The sequence below is a fragment of the Tenebrio molitor genome, chromosome 2, assembly GCF_963966145.1.
Source record: "Tenebrio molitor chromosome 2, icTenMoli1.1, whole genome shotgun sequence".
NCBI lineage: Eukaryota > Metazoa > Arthropoda > Insecta > Coleoptera > Tenebrionidae > Tenebrio > Tenebrio molitor.
The window spans coordinates 8984344-9002169 of NC_091047.1; the positions used below are offsets into that span (position 1 = coordinate 8984344).

The 17826-nt window shown below is 32.7% G+C and overlaps 1 protein-coding gene across 1 annotated transcript; it reads right to left on the reverse strand.

The window, feature by feature from the left end:
• Positions 1 to 12888: 12888 nt before the first annotated feature.
• On the reverse strand, positions 12889 to 14519 carry LOC138124688 (uncharacterized). Its single transcript, XM_069039832.1, has 5 exons — positions 14360 to 14519; positions 14075 to 14243; positions 13904 to 14016; positions 13710 to 13847; positions 12889 to 13663 (listed from the first exon to the last, which is right to left on the reverse strand). Exons 2-5 carry the CDS (start codon positions 14116 to 14118, stop codon positions 13569 to 13571), a joined length of 390 nt encoding a protein of 129 aa, XP_068895933.1. The 5' UTR covers positions 14119 to 14243; positions 14360 to 14519; the 3' UTR covers positions 12889 to 13568.
• Positions 14520 to 17826: the final 3307 nt, after the last annotated feature.

Here is a 17826-nt window from a genome sequence, read left to right on the forward strand (position 1 = left end):
TGAAATAATGCGGTTAAAGAACTTATTCTGGAATAAACAAGTACATTATATAAAATTGGTGAGGTCAGATATCTAACTCCTCCCTCCTTAAGTTCGAAAATAAAATTGGTTTATTTTCGATTTTTTCTTCTGGACTTGGGTTCTCCGGGGTTGAATTTGTGGTTTTCTTGTAGCAGCGATTTTTCAATTTCCAGAGTAGTAAACAGCACACGGCAAGGGTCAGGACAACAAGTATGCTGATGTAGACGGGGTGGCTTTGGTGATACTCTACAATTCGAGGGGTGTGGATTGATGAGGCTTCCTTTTTCAGTTGGGAAATGTCGTCTAAATCGATGTGACGTAGGTTCAGGTGTTCGATAGTAGGGTGGTTTTCAACTTCTTCTGTTCTAACTTCCGGGAGTATGAAGGGTTCACCTAGTATGGAGTTTTCCTCATTGATGTAGGTGGATTCCTTGTTTTTGATTTTACAGTGGTGAGGGATTTTGATAACACTGGGTTTTTCTATGATGAAGTAGCCGTTACTTTCACAAGATTTTTCAAGTTTGGATATAGTTGTTCCTGGGATGACTAAAACACAGTTATGACTCAGTCTTTTAGTGATCGTATGAGGTGTGTGGATTGGTGTTAGGGAACATTTCTTCTTCTTCACGTTCAGGATTAGTGATATGACGCAATCTTCTCCGTTGGGGTTTAGTTTGTCTGGACAGATGTAGAGGTCTTCTATGGCACCACATGGCTCGTCTTCATATTGATGGTTTAGCGAGCTGAGCATTAGGAATGGTTGTTCGGGTATTATGGTTAGGTTGTTTTGAGGAATTGGGTATAGGTGGTAATAGTCGAAGTTGTCGGAATTGAAGATAGGCATGATTATTGCGAAAATAATTTTATCTTTAATAAAGGAAGCTCTTAGATCAATCAATTGGTAGTATGAAAGGATGTTTTGGAAAAATGGTATTTTATCGATTTTATAGAGGTTGGTTAATGTATTTAAAATATGTTTTATGTCAGAGACGGAAATGATGGAATTGTGTACAGTATTTAATTTTGCAAATGTAACAGCATTTTCTAAGTTGTCCAATAGTGTTATTAAATTTTGTGAGTTTAAAATGATCTGATCTAGGGTATTCTGTGCTCTGAGAAAACTTGAAATATCATCAAAAGATTTAATGAGATTATGTTCGAAGTAATTCAGTCTGGATTCTATTAATTTTTGATTATTGTTGAGTGTGGTAATTGTATGATTGTAATGATCGATTAAGTGTTGAGTCAAAGAAATTTGCATTTGCATTTGTTCATTTATAGATTTTTGATTACGTGAAAGGGTATCGATTGCTTTTTCGAAATTGGTTGCGTCTTCCGAATCTAATGTACCAAAAAGAAATTTTGACGTTTTTCCTACGAAGTCTATTAGTCCTCTTTTAGTTCTAATATGTGGGGCGAGATTTTTTAATTTATTGTCCGCTTGTTTAATTAGAAAATGAGCGTGTGTCAGTAAGTTGTTTAATATATTTCGATAGGTGACTCTAGAACTAAACGTTGTGTAATTACTTAAAGTATTATTGATTATGTTATAATATGTAATCGTATTATCTAATAGTTTAACTAAGGGGGCTAATTCTACATAGTGGATGAAGGTGTGTTTAGATTCTATTATTTTTCCTTTTCCTAAGTGGAATGGGAGGATTTGCGAAGGGATCGGGGTTACTTGGATGTCTTCTGCTTGTACCACTAGGTACGCAAGCGAGATGATGAAAATGTGTTTAGCGATCATCCTGTAAAAGAGAACCAGTGCTAAATTTTCTTGGTTCTTTGACTGTTGCTTTATGATAGGTACCTTGACGAGTTTTTAATTTTTTATCATTATTAGCAAGAATTTTACTGGAAATGAATTTAGGTTTAGCTTTGTTTCTTTCTTTAGTGCTAATATAAGCTGAATGTCCGGGTATAAATGTTTTAGGTTCTTCTCTAGTTGCGTTTAGTTTATCGACTATTTGTTCCTTTTTTGTTTGTGTTTTCTCTTTTATGTCAGCGTATAATGTTTGAACTTTTTCCTTATGTTGTTGGATATAATTACTGATGATTTTGGTATCTGTCATTTCAAAAGGGTCGTCTGAGTTAATGTGTCCTTTAACTATTTCGAAAGGGGTGTAGTTTGTTACTGAGTGAATCGCGTTATTGTATCCGATGATGGCATAACTGATTAAGGTTTCGATACTATCGCGAGGTTTTTCTAATTTGAGACATCTGATTTCTTCGGCGAGTGTCGAATGGAATCTTTCTACGGGAGAATTACTGTTTGAGTTCTTTGGGGTTGTATAATGAAGTTCTATTTTGTGAAGTTTACAAAAGTCGCTTAGAACATTATTTTTAAATTCTCCACCGCAATCTGTGGTAATTTTTTGGGGTAGACCATGGTGTGAAATGAAGGTTAATAGACTATTTAATATGTTAATTGGATTCAGCGAAGTGATACAATATGCTTGTCCATATCTCGAAAATGAGTCGAGGATGGTCAAAAATGAATGATTGAGGATTTTAAATGTGTCCATGTGTATGTGTTCGAATGGCTTGCTAGATGTCGGTGTTAAATTGAATTTTATTACAGGTGGGTTTCTTTCATATTTAGCGGTTTGGCATATTTCACAATTATTAACGTACGCTGTTATATCTTTTATCATGTTTGGCCAATAGTAGTTTCTCTGAAGGGAATTGGTCATTTCGTTAATACCTTTGTGACATGTCTTGCTTTCATGATGATATTTTAATTTTTCTTTTTGATCTTCCAGGTTTACGAGGTCTTGTAAGATGATGTTACTCTTGATGAATTTAAAGGCTGTATTTTTGAAATACATTTGGACTGTTTTTATAAATCTTGGCTCAATTTCAGGATTTTTGAAGAATAAACAATGGGTTTGTTTGGGATCGAGGTTAGTTTTTAGTATGTTCACGGTGTTGGTTTCAAAATTTGTTAGAGGTATTGAAGCAATTATTTTGGTTTTATCAAAAGCTTTTGTGATTTTAATGTTTGGTTTTAGTGCGTCTTTATTACAGTGGATTATAATTTGGCTTTTAAAGTAATTTACAGGTTTATTTGTTATTGGGATTTCAAGAACGGGGTTTTCAATGGAGGTGTGTATTGTTTCGTTATCATCATAATCGGGTGGTTTAATTTGGATATCGGATATGATATTAATTTTTTGTTTGCTTTTTAATTTAGAGGTTAGTTCTTTTAGTGAGGGGCAATCGAGAGTGGGTTTCGGATCAGGATTAGTTAAATATTTGTCAATGGTTTCTGAAATGTCGCCTTCATTTCCGATTGTGGAAAATCTATCATCGTCCTTTTCTAATGCATGTATTTCTATTCGCGACAAGGCATCAGCGTTGGTATTTTGTTTTCCTTTTTTATAAACGATGTTATAATTAAATTCTTCTAATTTGAGTCTCCATCTCACGAGTCGTGAACTAGGTTCTTTCAAGTTGAAAAGCCACTGCAGGGGTTTATGATCAGTCACTATCGTAAACTTATTGCCAAATAGGTATGGTCTGAAATATTTGGTACTCCATACAATCGCTAAAAGTTCTTTTTCGATTGTACTGTAATTGCATTCAGCTGTGTTTAGGGTTCTGGATGCGTATGCAATTGGTAAATCTTTGCCAATTTCTCCTTGACTTAGAATTGCACCTATCGCGAACTGGGAAGCGTCTGTAGTCAGTATGAATGGTTTGGAAAAATCTGGATATTGCAATATTGGTTCATTGCTTAAAATGTTTTTACAATATTCGAAGGCGCGGCAAAATTCTGTTGTATGTAAAATTTTCTCACCTTTTTTCAGGCATTTTGTAAATGGTTTTGTAATTTTCGCAAAGTTTTTGATAAATCGTCTGTAATATCCGAGTAAGCCTAGAAAGGACTTTATGTCTTTTACGGTTTTTGGTATGGGAAATTTCTTGATGGCTTCTATCTTTTTTGGGTTAGGTTTTATTCCGTCAGGTGTTATGACATGTCCTAAAAATTCTACTTCTTTACGAAGAAATTCTGACTTATCAAGCTGGATTTTAAATCTGCATTTGCGAAGTTTTTCAAAAACTAATCGTAGATTCGATGTGTGCTCTTGAAGAGAGGTCGAGAAAATGATTATGTCGTCCATGTATACGAAACAGACTTTGCCTTGCAAATCTTTTAAAACATTGTCCATGACGCGTTGAAATGTGGCTGGGGCGTTTTTTAATCCAAAGGGCATTCTAACGTATTCGTAGTGTCCATTTTCGACATTAAAGGCAGTTTTGGGTATGGACTCAGGATCCATTTCAATTTGGTGAAATCCTGACGCAAGGTCGAGTGTTGTAAAATATTGGCATTTGCCTAGTTTATCTAGTATATCGTTGATGTTCGGTAGAGGGTAACGGTCGTCTATTGTCTTTTCATTAATTTTCCTATAATCAACAACGATACGCCATTTTGTCTTGCCGCTAGCATCCATTTTTTTTGGGACGATCCATATTGGGGAGCTCCATGGACTTTGTGAAGGTCTAATTATACCGTTTTCTAGCATTTGCTCTATTTGTTTTGCAACTTCTGCTTTATGGACGAATGGGTATCTATATGATTTTGTGTGGACTGGAATTTCGTCTGTCGTTTTGATTGTGTGTTTAACTTGATTAGTAAAAGTCAATGTTTTATCGTCGCTGTGGAATATATCTTTGAATTCGTGGCATAGGGACAAAATTGCTTTTTTTTCTTCGTCATTTAAATGATCTGTTCTTATGAGATTTTGTATGTCTGGGCTATGTTTGATGTTCTTTGATTTCGTTAAAAAGGAATCAAGGTGAAAAAAGTCGAAATGTTGTTGTTGTGATGTCGGAAAACTTATGACATTTATCGGTGATTCTAATGTTAAGGTAATTCTATTGTTTGTGTTGTTGTGTACTTCCGTATTGGCAAAACCGTTGTCGGCTGTTGTTAATGTTTCTGGTACGTATAAGGCTTTTATTTTTTGTTCGGGAATTATGACGTCTCCTTTTAGGCAATTCACCGGTAGTTTAATTTTCATTACTTCGTGTGCATCGACACTAAAGGTAAACGATTTTTCGTGCGTTTGTCGAAAGAAAAGGGGTATGATTAAAGAATCGCTGATTAGTCGGTTATGTGTTAAATCTATTGATAATTTTAATTTTAATAGGTCTCGGAGGCCAATAATACCGTCGAAAAAATCGTGAAAGTCGTAAAGGAGGAATTTAAAGTTGTCATCTGAACAAAATTCTGAAAATGCGGGGATGTCGGCTTTATATTTAAGTTCCTTTTCACCTGTTGCCGTTTTAATTTTGGAATTTTCGTGGTAAATTGAAGAAGGGAAATAAGTTTCTGCGACAGATGGTCTTATTATTGAAATGAAACAGCCTGTGTCTATTAGTAATTTTAATGGTGGGTTTTGAATTTTGATATACGGTAGTGAGTTGCAAGTGGACACGTTGTTAATTTCGCATGTTATGTTGTTTGGTAAAATGGGCTGGCGTTTGGAAAATTTTGCTCATCGTGTATTTGTTGTTCGTAATGATAAGGTGGTTCGGGAATTTGTTGATCTTCGGTATTAATGTTTTCTTCGTAAATTGTGTGTTCGGGGTAATTATTGAGATTTGAATTGTCCTGGTAGTCGTCTTGGAAATCGTCACCGTCAAATTCAAAAGGATGTGGACTCTGTTGGGCTTGGTCGTTTTCGATGTTATGGAGTTCTTCTGATACGAAATTTTTGGGTCCATTATTAGGTCGGAAATAATTGTTATTCGGATTATATGGGTATGAATGTTTAACCGTGGGATTTCGAGAGGTAGTGGACATCGGTTCAGGTTTACCGGTTGGTTGTTGGCCTGTAGGACGAAATACATTTTTTGGCTTACCGAAAACTTGATTATTAGTGAAAAATTTCTGTTGTGGGGGGTTGCGAGAAGGTGTTATGTTAATTGTTTGCCTAGGGAATTGCGGTTGAGTGAATTGTGCAGGTTGTCTATGAAATTGTCGTGAATTCAGGTATGATTCGTTGTTAGTTGCGTGAGGTGAAAATGATGTTGGGTACGATGTATGTATGTTCGATGGTATGGTCGTTTGTTTTTGATGTGTTTTTGTTGAAAATGAGGTGGGTGGTCGTTGATGGTGTAAAAATGATGCGAAATTTTGCGTATATCTGAAGTTTTCCTCTTCAGTCACGTACGCCATTGCTTGTTCTAGGGTGTCGGGATTTCGTAATCGGATAATATTTTGTAGTTGTGGCTGTAGTCCGCGAATAAATGTTTTGAGAGCTAATTTGTTGTATTGGTTGCTGTAAACTCTCTTTGTATTGATACACATTTCGGTTACACTGACGCTACCTAATTTCGACTCAAGTTTACTTCTAACGATTTGAATACGTTTTCCGAATTCTAAAGGTGGTTCGTTTTTAAACGGAAATAAGGTAAGTAAGTCTTGTTCCAGGCAATCCAAATTTCTTTGGTCACCAAAACTCAGGCGTAATGCATTTTTTAATAAATCCCAAGTATTTAAATCTGTTTTAGTGCCGATCAAGATTAGAGCTCGACCAGTCAGTTTACTAATTACTACTCTCAACAAATAAGCGTTAACGTCGTTTGCCAAAGTGCCAAAAGTTGTGAATAAGTAGTCGCATGAGTTAATGAAGACTTCTAATGTATTAACGTTTCCATCATATGTGGGAATCGTGTCTACGTATAATTTTAATAAGCTGAGGTTGGTTGAATTGTTTACAACTTGATTAGGATCAATATTTTGAGGTGTGGGAGTCATTTTGATTTGTTTTTTTTTTCTTGAATTTGTCGATTAATTGATCTAAGTTAATACTACGAAAATGTAGTTCGTGAAATTATTATTTTAATTATATTTTTCTTTTGAAGAAAATTAAAAATTCAAAATGTTCATTCAACTCCGATGCAGAGAGTTAAAGGAAGGAAAAGAAAAATTGGAGCTCAGACTCACCTAGTGCAGGGTTGCGTCTGTTTCTGGAGGTTGTCTCTCGATGGATTCTCCGGAAGTTGACTCCAACTTGTCGCCGATTAATCGTTGAACCTCGAAATCTTGGTACGATACAGGATTTGCGTTGTGGGTCTGCTGTAGGTTCTTCGAGATAACACTTAAGGAATTGAAATTCCAAATCGCGGAAACTTGCACGATGCAGGATTTTATTAGCGATCGCGTTATCCTACCGACTGCGCCAATTATATTTTCTTGTTAAATAAACAAGTTTTTTTAAAAAAAAGAACTTTATTTACAGACACAACGGCGGTACAACGACTAATAACAACTGATTACAACTGATTGTCAATCTTGCTCTTACAGACATATATATAGGTTTTTCTTGTTTTGAAACTAATTGAAAACAGTGTTAATGTGACAGGGTTAAATATCTATAATTTGATAAGAATATGAATGATGGGCTCACAAATCTAGTTATGATATTTGGAAATAGTGGATAACATTGTATTCTTACTATAATTCGGTTAAAGAACTCTAACTGTAATGAGTAAGTGACATTATAATTGCTTAAATAGCGGGGTCAGATATCTAACTGAAATTATATTTTTACTATTTATGAAATAATGCGGTTAAAGAACTTATTCTGGAATAAACAAGTACATTATATAAAATTGGTGAGGTCAGATATCTAACTTGCGGCGCACCATTAAATTGATGGATGAAAGAAGCGGCATAATTGACTTGTTTACCAAATAAATTCTGTGAATTTTATCGAATTATCCGAGGATAACCGGATAAACAACGTTAAAGTTTCAAGCTTTTGGAAGTGATATCATTCGAATTGTGTTCACGATAGATCATCGGCGAGGATGTGCTCCCTAATACTTTCCTGTAATGGAAACAAGTTACTTTACACACTTTGAGAGACGTTTATGGTGTCAGTATTAAATAAATATTTTTTCTTTCAATAATGAAAAACTAAGAGTGGTTTTTTCCTTCCTTAAAAAATTATTCGAAAATTTCCGCGACCATAATTAAATAAACATATAGAGTTTGGCAAAAATAAAATTGTTTGATGCTGATACAATACTAACATGGTTTCTTGGAAAAATATTTGTTCATATGAATTATTATTAACACATGTTATTAATTATACAGGGAGGCTCAATAAAATGTATCAACTCGGATTATTTGGAAAAGTACAGACTTATTTGAAAAACGCCGAAACATGTCAATTCTGTCACCCTCATTTTAGGAAACAAGAGTTGAATGACAGATAAATAATTTTCAAACATTTTCAAACTCTTTACCACTTACTACAATCCCCTAATTTTATTACGGTTTATGTGACATTAGTTAACATTGAAAATTCAAACATTTTACAGCACTCAGCAGAAGTAGCTCAGTTGAGCGGCCCCCAAGATCATCAGATCTGAATCCTTTAAATTATTTCTTAACCTTAAAAAGTTATGCCACATTTCATTGAATTGATCAAATTGCTAAATTTCGTTAAAGTACTGCGAAATGCTAAGAATGTTTATATTAAAATGTTATAAAGTTGTTTTCTATGTTTTTACAACTTAGATGTTTAATAGCCGAGCAATTAATTTTGGTGGTCAATGTCATTTTAAAATTTCGTTCTATTGTCACAAATTAAAATTTTTCCAGATTTGATTATGTCAACTAAATGTCAATGATTCATTGAATTCTTAATGATTTTTTAAAATTGTTGAAAATCATGCCCCCAATATCATATTTTAATAAAGTGACGTTCATTTCATGAAATAAGTCATTTTATCCCAATACATTTTGCTTTTTCTTTTATCACTAAAATTTGACAAAGACAACTTAGACAATGAATGTCATATAACATGTTATAGGTTATGCCCGTTTCACACTAGACCACTTTCCATTGGGTTAAAGAATGACATTGACGCCACTAAAGTTAAACATTTAAATTTAAACAATTGCTAGTTGTTAAGAAAATGAACTGTAGCTTATGTTTATTTTATTTACTAATTATTTCGGTCACATCTGTTAAATTTGCATTTTTAACCAATCATGAATTAAAATAATTGAAATTATATCGAGAAACGCTCTCTTCCTGCAATTAGTGCTCGCTCCCTGTTTTACATAATTTTATTTTTAAAATCGTAATAGTCAGGCTGATCAGGCAAGTTTCATCGATTATAAATGAACTTAATTTTGCGCCCCTTGCGTTTCGCGTTTTTTTATTTGATTAAGAAAATAATCTATTCAAATACTACGCGACCTTCTGATTCCTTTTCGTTTATCTAGCTTTGCTACAACAAGGAACAACACGCGAACTAACCGACATGAGGTAAAATCCTACCAACAATAAGAACTCGAGACCATTTACCATTTTCTGAATAAGAATATTGATTGACACAATATCCGATGTTTTGTTAAAAATAGTTAATTAATAAAACTAAAGTTTAATTTATATGAGAATCGCCCTCAAATGTCACATGATTTATGTTGACAAATCACAACTCCGAATTGTTTGAATAGCAACCAATCACAATTTAATTAAGCGGAAATTTTCCCTATGGAAAATTTCCGATATAATTGACCTAGGGAAAAAAAATTTCGGGCGATTCTCTTCCGAATATACCTCGGGACAGATATATATCGCCAGAAATTTTTTCTTGCAGTCCAACACTCGTGTTTGTCGCTCAAAATTTTCTTGCTACAAACACTCGTGTGTGAGGACTGCTCGAAAAAATTTCCGGCAATATATCTGTCCCTTGGTATATTATATATGATAATTAAAGTTTCATATTTTCTGCCCTATTAGGTTAATGTGTTACTATAAACTTTTACAAAAAGGTTTACTACTACTTTATGTAGTAGAGTGGGTTAGTCAATAAAAGCTAAAAAAAGATTGCAATTAACATCACAAAGCTCAATCTTGGGCACTGCTTTCTTTTTACATTTTAGCTAAAGAAAAATGTACCCACCAGTTTGTTAATTTCCATTTGGTTTTAAAATAAAATGTATGCTTTTTTGTAGCACATGCATGTGTCGCCATTTTTAAAATATTTTATTTGAACTTGGAGCAGTCGATTATAGTCGCCTACCAATTTTCATATTAATACGATTTTGGGAAATCAGAAAGTTTCTAACGAACGGGCTACGTGAATCACCCTGTATATGAAAATAAAAATATAGATATACAGAGTGATTCATATAATATCATACAAACTTTAACCGGTGGTAGATTCCAATCCCTAGACACTCTTACAAAAATGTCTAGGTTCTGAGGTTAAAATTGTTCAAGATAAAGCATGTTGAAGAGTGTAGAGTACTACCATTTTTTAAAAACTGCAGATAAATGAAAATATTTTACGTTAAAACAAACTGTCAGGCATTGTTGTCAAAATAAAGCGAACTTTATAATACCAATATTTTCTTTACAGCAACAATTGTTTGCTTCTATTATGACATTCATGACATTTGTTGTACATACGTAAAGTGGAATAATTTAGTGAAGAATGCCATTTACTAATAGGTATGTATGTATCTAGTGAAAAAACCGATATGGTAATTTTTGTCAATTTTTGATGTATGACTCAAAATTTTATTGTCAAGAGCCTTTTGAGACCGGAATCTGCCACTGGTTAAAATATTTATGAAACTATATGAATCACCCTGGATAATATTATTTATACAGGGTATTTCACGAGTGATAATGAGTCCGACGCAATTGAAAATGCAACCCATAATACATTTGCAAAGTTAACTTGGGTATTTGTTTTTTGATTTAAAAAACATAAAATATAGTTAGCTGTGCAGTTTCGTAAATTTTGACATAAACCTCATTCGCTTGGTTAAATAAAATTGTCAAAAAAACGAAGAGTTTTTGGGAGAATGTTTGTTGTCTACACTCTACGTAATGGCGTAACGGCAGAAGCATTTTTATTAAATTCACCATAAATCAGGATCATGTCTGTTTTCTCATCGTTTGAATACATTTTAACCGTATTTTAACTTTTTCGTTGTGACAAATAAAATTATTGGACGCAAAGCCATCCTGGATCCATAATTTCATTTTAAAACAATACGATATTTAAAATAGCCACGTTAACTTTGGAAATATATTGTGGGTTGCATTTTCAATTCCGCTGGGCTCATTCGTTCGTGAAATACCCTGTATAAATACATAAATAAATACATAAAGAATAAATTAAAATTACAAATTAAAAAATTGTAGGCTTCATTGCCTCGATAATGTATGTACATAAAATTTCAATACATACATAATCTGATTTGGAGGAGATAGAATGAAGATCAAGAAAGTCTAGTAGAAAACACAATTTCTTTTTGAGAAGATATTTTAAACGCAGCTTGTTTAAGCAATTGTGTTTTCAATATTTATGCAGATAAACATACATGGTTTCCAGGTTAAACGTCTTTTTTGCTAAATTCAGTATTATGCAGTAATTGCTGCTATACTGTCAAGTATTACTTTATTAAATAATTTTGAAATTAGCAGTATAGTCCATTATTGTATAAAATACGATTTTTTTATAAAAACGAATTTTGGGGCACTCAGTATAATTTAACGAACAAGATATTTTGTTTTGAAGTATAACATCCAGACTATACAATGCCCTTCACGCCGATGATATTTTATAATCTTTACCTGGACAATTTTTTGTGGTTAGTGATGGCCATGACTCTTGATTTTTTTTACTTAATAACAGGTTTCCTACTTACACAGATTAATTGTTGAGGAAGTGTAAAGCTTGGTAAAAAATTTCTTAACTTTGTGTTGCCAACACGGTTAAATTTATGTGAAAATATTCTGCTGCTGTTAATTGTAAATGTTAAATGTCTGTATCATATTCGAGCATAATCAAATAATTCTGTTGAATACAAGAAGACGTTAATTAGATTTACATACGGTGAAATTGATTTAACAGTTACCTATGTCTTGTTTTTGAAGAGACATTTTTTTAGATCAATAAAAATTCTTCTTTATGGACAGACTTCTTTATTTTTCCAATGACTGTAAAAAATATAAAACGGAGAGATACAATTTCGCCGTTTCCGCGAAAATTTCGTACCTACTGTAACATCTTGTTGGTGTTTTGATGAAGTGCTTTTAATTGATTGCATGATACTTGGGCAAAGAGTAACAAAAGATTTTATTAAGTGAACACTATACAAATGTTTTACGAGTTCGAAGAGTCGAAGTCACAATTTGCTTTTGAGGTGAATATCAAAATGTAATTTGCAGCATCACTAAAATCAGTCCTTTGGTTGTTGATTTCGAGTATTCTTGAAGTCTTGAGAAAATATGTGATTTTCTCTAATTTTTACAAACGCAGATTTTCTTTCTAGTTGGTGTACCTACTTTAACATTCCTTCAGATACATAATCTCACTTTGACCATCATTTTGTTGTAATTGTAACACTAAAAAAAAAACAGAAAAGCTCTCATTGGTAAGTTCTAAAATTATTTGTTTTTTTGCAAAGAAATTACTTTTCACAGCTAATACGTGAACGGAAACAAAGCAATCAGGCCACTTGACCACAAATTCATTTGAACACTCTTTACACAAACAGTATTCTAAGTCAGGATTATTAAAACTGAATTACAATTGATTTGTACGTTTCAAATGCTGGTGGACGTGAATTTTATTTTAACAAAATGGTTTTAACTCGAGAAGACAACATTCATGAAAGAATTCTATTTCCGAAATAAGAATGAAGACAATGGTGACTAGGGTTATTAATATCTATGATACACAACATTATTTGTTGAAGTTTCGGCAAAATCTCTCTTCGCCACCGCTGCTAGTGCCTACAACTGAAGTTTCGCCAACTGTTTTCAGAAGTTTTGTTTTCCATAGCCGCCCCATATCTCCGTTTTTTAATCAAGCTAAATTATAAAGTGCATTTTTATTAAATATTAATAACTACAATCACTTATACACTGTTAGTTACATTATCATTATTATTACTACGACTAATTTCAAATAAGTTCTACGCATAAATATACAAAGCCTATTATCTTATTTAATCACAGTGGAGATACCGAGAAGAGACATTGCAGAAAGTAATTTGAAGGATAAAATTGTTATAATATCATATGAGTGAGATAATTAGTTAATTGTTTAGGTTCAAACATTTTTAACAATACTTAGGGAAGATATCAGAGAAGAATTGTTATTGCAACGTGTCATATTGAAAACAATAGAAAAAAACTTTTTAAATAAAATAAATAAAAAATATAATCGTGTTAAAAGCCATTACAACATAGAGATATTTTCGAAAAACACTGATAAAAGAGCAAAGATAAGGTGTAGTGTAAAATTGTTAGTTTTGAAACAAAGTCTTATCAGTGAAAGAACATTGAAATGTTACAAACTAAACATAAACATTTTGATGACTTAATTTTGAGAATCCTGATCAAATTCGTTTTAGTGGCGAGATAAATTTTTATAAACAGAAATCACAACGGGGTCATTCATTCTCCACTTACAGAAGCACTCTAAAGAAAGAGATGAAATTTTTGACAGCGCTTTTGTTTCATCTTTCCATGTCCCAACTTGGTGTTATTTCAGTTGGTACTCTCCTGGACAGGCGAAGGTGGCGGCCTGAAGTTTTCACTTTTTACAATATCTTCATATTTTGGCGGCGGCTCACAATACGTTTCTAAAAGAACTCATCAGAAACCAAGCAAAAAACGCTCTAACCTTACCTGTGTAAGGAGGAGGCGCGCAAGGAAACACCCCTTGACTGTTGTTGTTCCCCCCATTTTCATTTTCAGATGTGAACGTCGGATTTATGTAGATTTCTGTGAGGGAGAGCTGCTGCGACGAAACACTGGTGACCCTTTCTGCACAAAATGGAGATTATTTGTTATCGGTCGTGACTGTCATATTTGCAACTCACCTGTAAGTTCTCTGTCGTTCTCGTACGTTTTTCGAATTTTTTGCAACAGTGCACAGAAAGAGATGACGAATATAACGATCAACGCGGCTAGAAGTACCAATTCGACTTCCATGCTGGGGGTTTTAATCGGTTTTTTTGTTTTTGTTGAGATAATTGTGTGAAAATACGTACCCCATTGCGTATTGTCTTTCTCTAAATGTTATCAAAATAATCATTGATTTATTTTCCAATTTAACAGATTAGATAAGAGGAGTTTATAGGACGCTGATTGGTTATTAGCAAACAGAAAAGGCTTCGTACATTTATGCTTATTACAAATCACATTTAATGTGAACACCATCTGAAAAAACAACAATTTCATGCCAATGTGTATATTTGATCTACAAATTTCCTCTGTGTTATCATAAGATAATCAACAGATGTAAAATATGAATTGTTTTCTATTCACTCACTTACCCCAAATTGTTACATCTTTAACTACTGTATTAAACAAGTTTTAGAAACAATTCCGAAAAAAGGCAAATCAGTGTTTCTTTAGCCCATACTTTGTTAGACTGAAGCAACTGTTCGTTAAACAATTAGACAGTTTCTCTTGAACGTTGTAAATTATTAGGATAAAACAACCATTGTTTTTTTCAAGTGTAACTTTGTTTGATTAATGATAATTTTTGTTTTGTTCGATTTTAATTCATTACCATAAGCTCCCATCGTAATCTGCTATTATACGTTACATTCTCTTTTAAATGTTATCTCTTAATTATTGTCTCAGGCTCAGGCTCATCCACTTATCAAACAAGTCTGAAACGTTACAGAGAAATATTTTTTTATTTCGTTTGACGTCATCAAATTCCTTTTTATTTTTGTTTTACTTTTCATCCTTACAGATCCAACTTTGTAAAACTCTTCTAAAGAAGGAAGACGCAGTATTGAATATGTCAACCACACCAGAGGTGTGAAGAAATAGTGCAAAGTGAGGGAGAAAACATTTCAGTCAAAAAAACGATGGAGAGTTGAAAGCCATTTTGTTGATGTATGTTCTTGTATCTAAACTCGCTTTCTAATACATAGAAGTCTGATGAACACACTTTTGAACTCCAGTGGAAGAGAGTTTGATTTCTATGTTAGACAAAAACTTCAATTCCAAACAACGTTTATCTTCATTTCTTCATTTTTTGTCCTTTGAAAAAATAGGTCGGGATTGTCAGATACTTTTGTAACTTGTGGTCATTATTAAGAAAAGTTGTTTGGGTATGGTCAATTTCTTTTTGAAGATAGGAAATTTGCAAATTGGCCACTCCACGATGAACTAGTGAACTACTGATCATTTGTGTTTAAAGATGATGCTTTGTATGGCATGAAGATAACGATCAGTGTAATGATTTTACAATACTGATGATTAAGAGTTTTTGCTAAACAAAGGATCTAAAATAGTGTGTATCACTTCAGACATGACATAGAAGGATAGTTTGTATTGGATTGTTGAAATTTCTTTTTGGAAGATGGGACTCGAATTTCTAAATTTGTTTCGTGTAGGTAATTCAATTTGGAAGACACCCATGATTCTGGGTTAGATTGTTGGGTAGAAACAGGTGAAGATGGAAGAAGTTTTGAAATATAAAATGTAGGTTAGGTTTTGTTGCGTGCATTCGTTCACGTAGAAAGGTGGACTGGTTTGCAAAAGAATTCTATGTGAAGAAGGTGTCGAGGTGTACTGTTTAATTTGTAATCATGACAGTAGGTTATGAAGGTAACGGTGGAGAGAAGAAAATTTCTAACATAGTTTGGAGAAATAAAATGTTTTACTGGAGGATCTGGTGGAATTGGTTTCAAAAATTTTAAAAGTATCAGATGAAGACGATATGATGAATATCTAGATATTCTTCAAGTACAGCTCTTTCAGATACCATTCATTTTTTTTTTCTTCTACAGGTACCTATCTAAATCTTTTTTTTAATCTCTTAATACATTTTTCCATATTTTTTAGTTTATTGTATAATAATCAAATAAAATTATTTGTAACAAAAATTAAAGTTAAATAAAAACCACTTGAATTTCTTTCGATAAATTTAATATATTTTTTCATTTACCTACATAAGATTCAGAGGACTGAAACAATTAAGTTTCAACCTTTAGAAAGAATTTTTTCATAATTTTTAGTGACTCATAATTATCTACTAATACATAGTAGACCAAAAATTTCTCGCTTAAATCATCATCTTAAATTTTTTAAAATTATTTTTCAGCTCCTTTAAATATGTTTTCTTCAAACGTCAGTAATATGACATTATACTGCTGGATTGATAATGCTAAAGTGTCACATCATTGCCATGGCATCTGAGGAGCTGACGAGCGGCAGATAAACTTATTATCTCCGCAAACGAGCGGCAGATAAAGTAAACTAGCTCAATCATTTGAAAATCATAACTCAAATTTTAACAAATTCATTTCTGAATCTGACATATTGAACGCTGAAGTGAATAAATAAGATTTAATCAAGAAACTTGTACATAATTGCAAAACATACTACAAAATGTATCCAAATTAAAGCGGGCTGACAGATGAACAATTATTGAAAAAATGTTCGGATTTTGTTCACAGCGTTAATTAGGTATAGTGTTTATTCTAGTCATACGGTGTGATCAAGAATGACTGAGTCTGTTGGTAACAATGAAATTTGTCAATTTTGAAATTTACCATCAAAGGTTCATTTTCGTATACTAAGGACAACGTAACATTTTATCTGCCCCGCCCATTTCATTTTCTTAGTTACCAATCAAATAGGTTGTTAAGACGATCTGATTTACACAGTAAAAATTTCTGACATTCAAATTGTCTTAATGACATTTTATTTTTTAGAACCTAAAACAATAATTGTGGACTTGACAGGAAAATTCTAACCTTAACTTTTTTACGTGGCAAATGTGATGAAAAAGTATACAGATTGAATCTGGCTTTGATTCTGATTGGTCAATTTTAGTGGGCGGAGCAGATAAAAAGTTATAACGGCAATACTATAACAGCATAAATTTAGCCGGCATAACCAAAAATGTTTTTAATGTCGTCTCAAGTTAAAAAATCCGGTCAGTTCCAATTACGAGACAAAAAACACCAGTACTTTTCAATTGTTTCATTGCCAACAGACTCAGTCATTGTTGATCACGCTGTAGTAACGCTTTCCAAAACGAGCTACATTAATCAGTCTACCCAATCTTCTACCTAAAAATAATTCCTGGTTTTTTAACATTTCATAAATAATTTGTTATGAACGTTTGAAAACAAAAAAGTACATATATGTTACCCGGAGCAAAAATGATTTTATGTACATTGGCTCACTCTCTGGACAGCCAAACTACCAGTCTCAGCAAATAAAACTTCATTTTTGCTCCTAATAACATAATATACTATTATTAGAGCGCAGTTACATAGGAAAATACGTACGAAAATAGGAATTTAAGTGTTTTTCTGAGATAAAATTAAGTTTTTTTTTTTAAAAGCAGACGTTACGTCGATTATCTTTAAGGAGCTAGTCCCCAACGTTTTATTTTGGGCCCCCTACACATACATTATCAAGGATATGCATTTTTATCTCAATATTTAACCTATAAAAAACTTTGATGTATAATAAAATAGTCACTTTGGCAATAAATATAAAATACATAAGAGATTATCCATTCAAGGTAAAATTTTTGATAAGGCATGTCTACTTCAAGATATGACACTTTAGATTATTTAGACTTTTTCATATGATTTTAGTAATAGAATACATTATCACTTTATTAAAATTAAATTTGTGAGGAAAATTAAATTTTGTATTATGTTTACTCTTGTTTATTTTCATTTGTTCAGTATAATACATAATGCACTTTAAAGATCATTTTCCATAAGTAGGTAATCCATAATTTAATCTTTTGTAACCTGATGGT

What these genes read in the sequence shown, in the direction of transcription:
- LOC138124688 (XM_069039832.1), bottom strand. Translation starts at nt 14,118, where the DNA reads ATGATTATTTTGATAACATTTAGAGAAAGACAATACGCAATGGG. An exon ending in GAAAGACAATACGCAATGGG is followed by an intron (nt 14,017 to 14,074) that starts GTACGTATTTTC and finishes TAAAACCCCCAG; the next exon opens with CATGGAAGTCGAATTGGTAC. An exon ending in GAACGACAGAGAACTTACAG is followed by an intron (nt 13,848 to 13,903) that starts GTGAGTTGCAAA and finishes CATTTTGTGCAG; the next exon opens with AAAGGGTCACCAGTGTTTCG.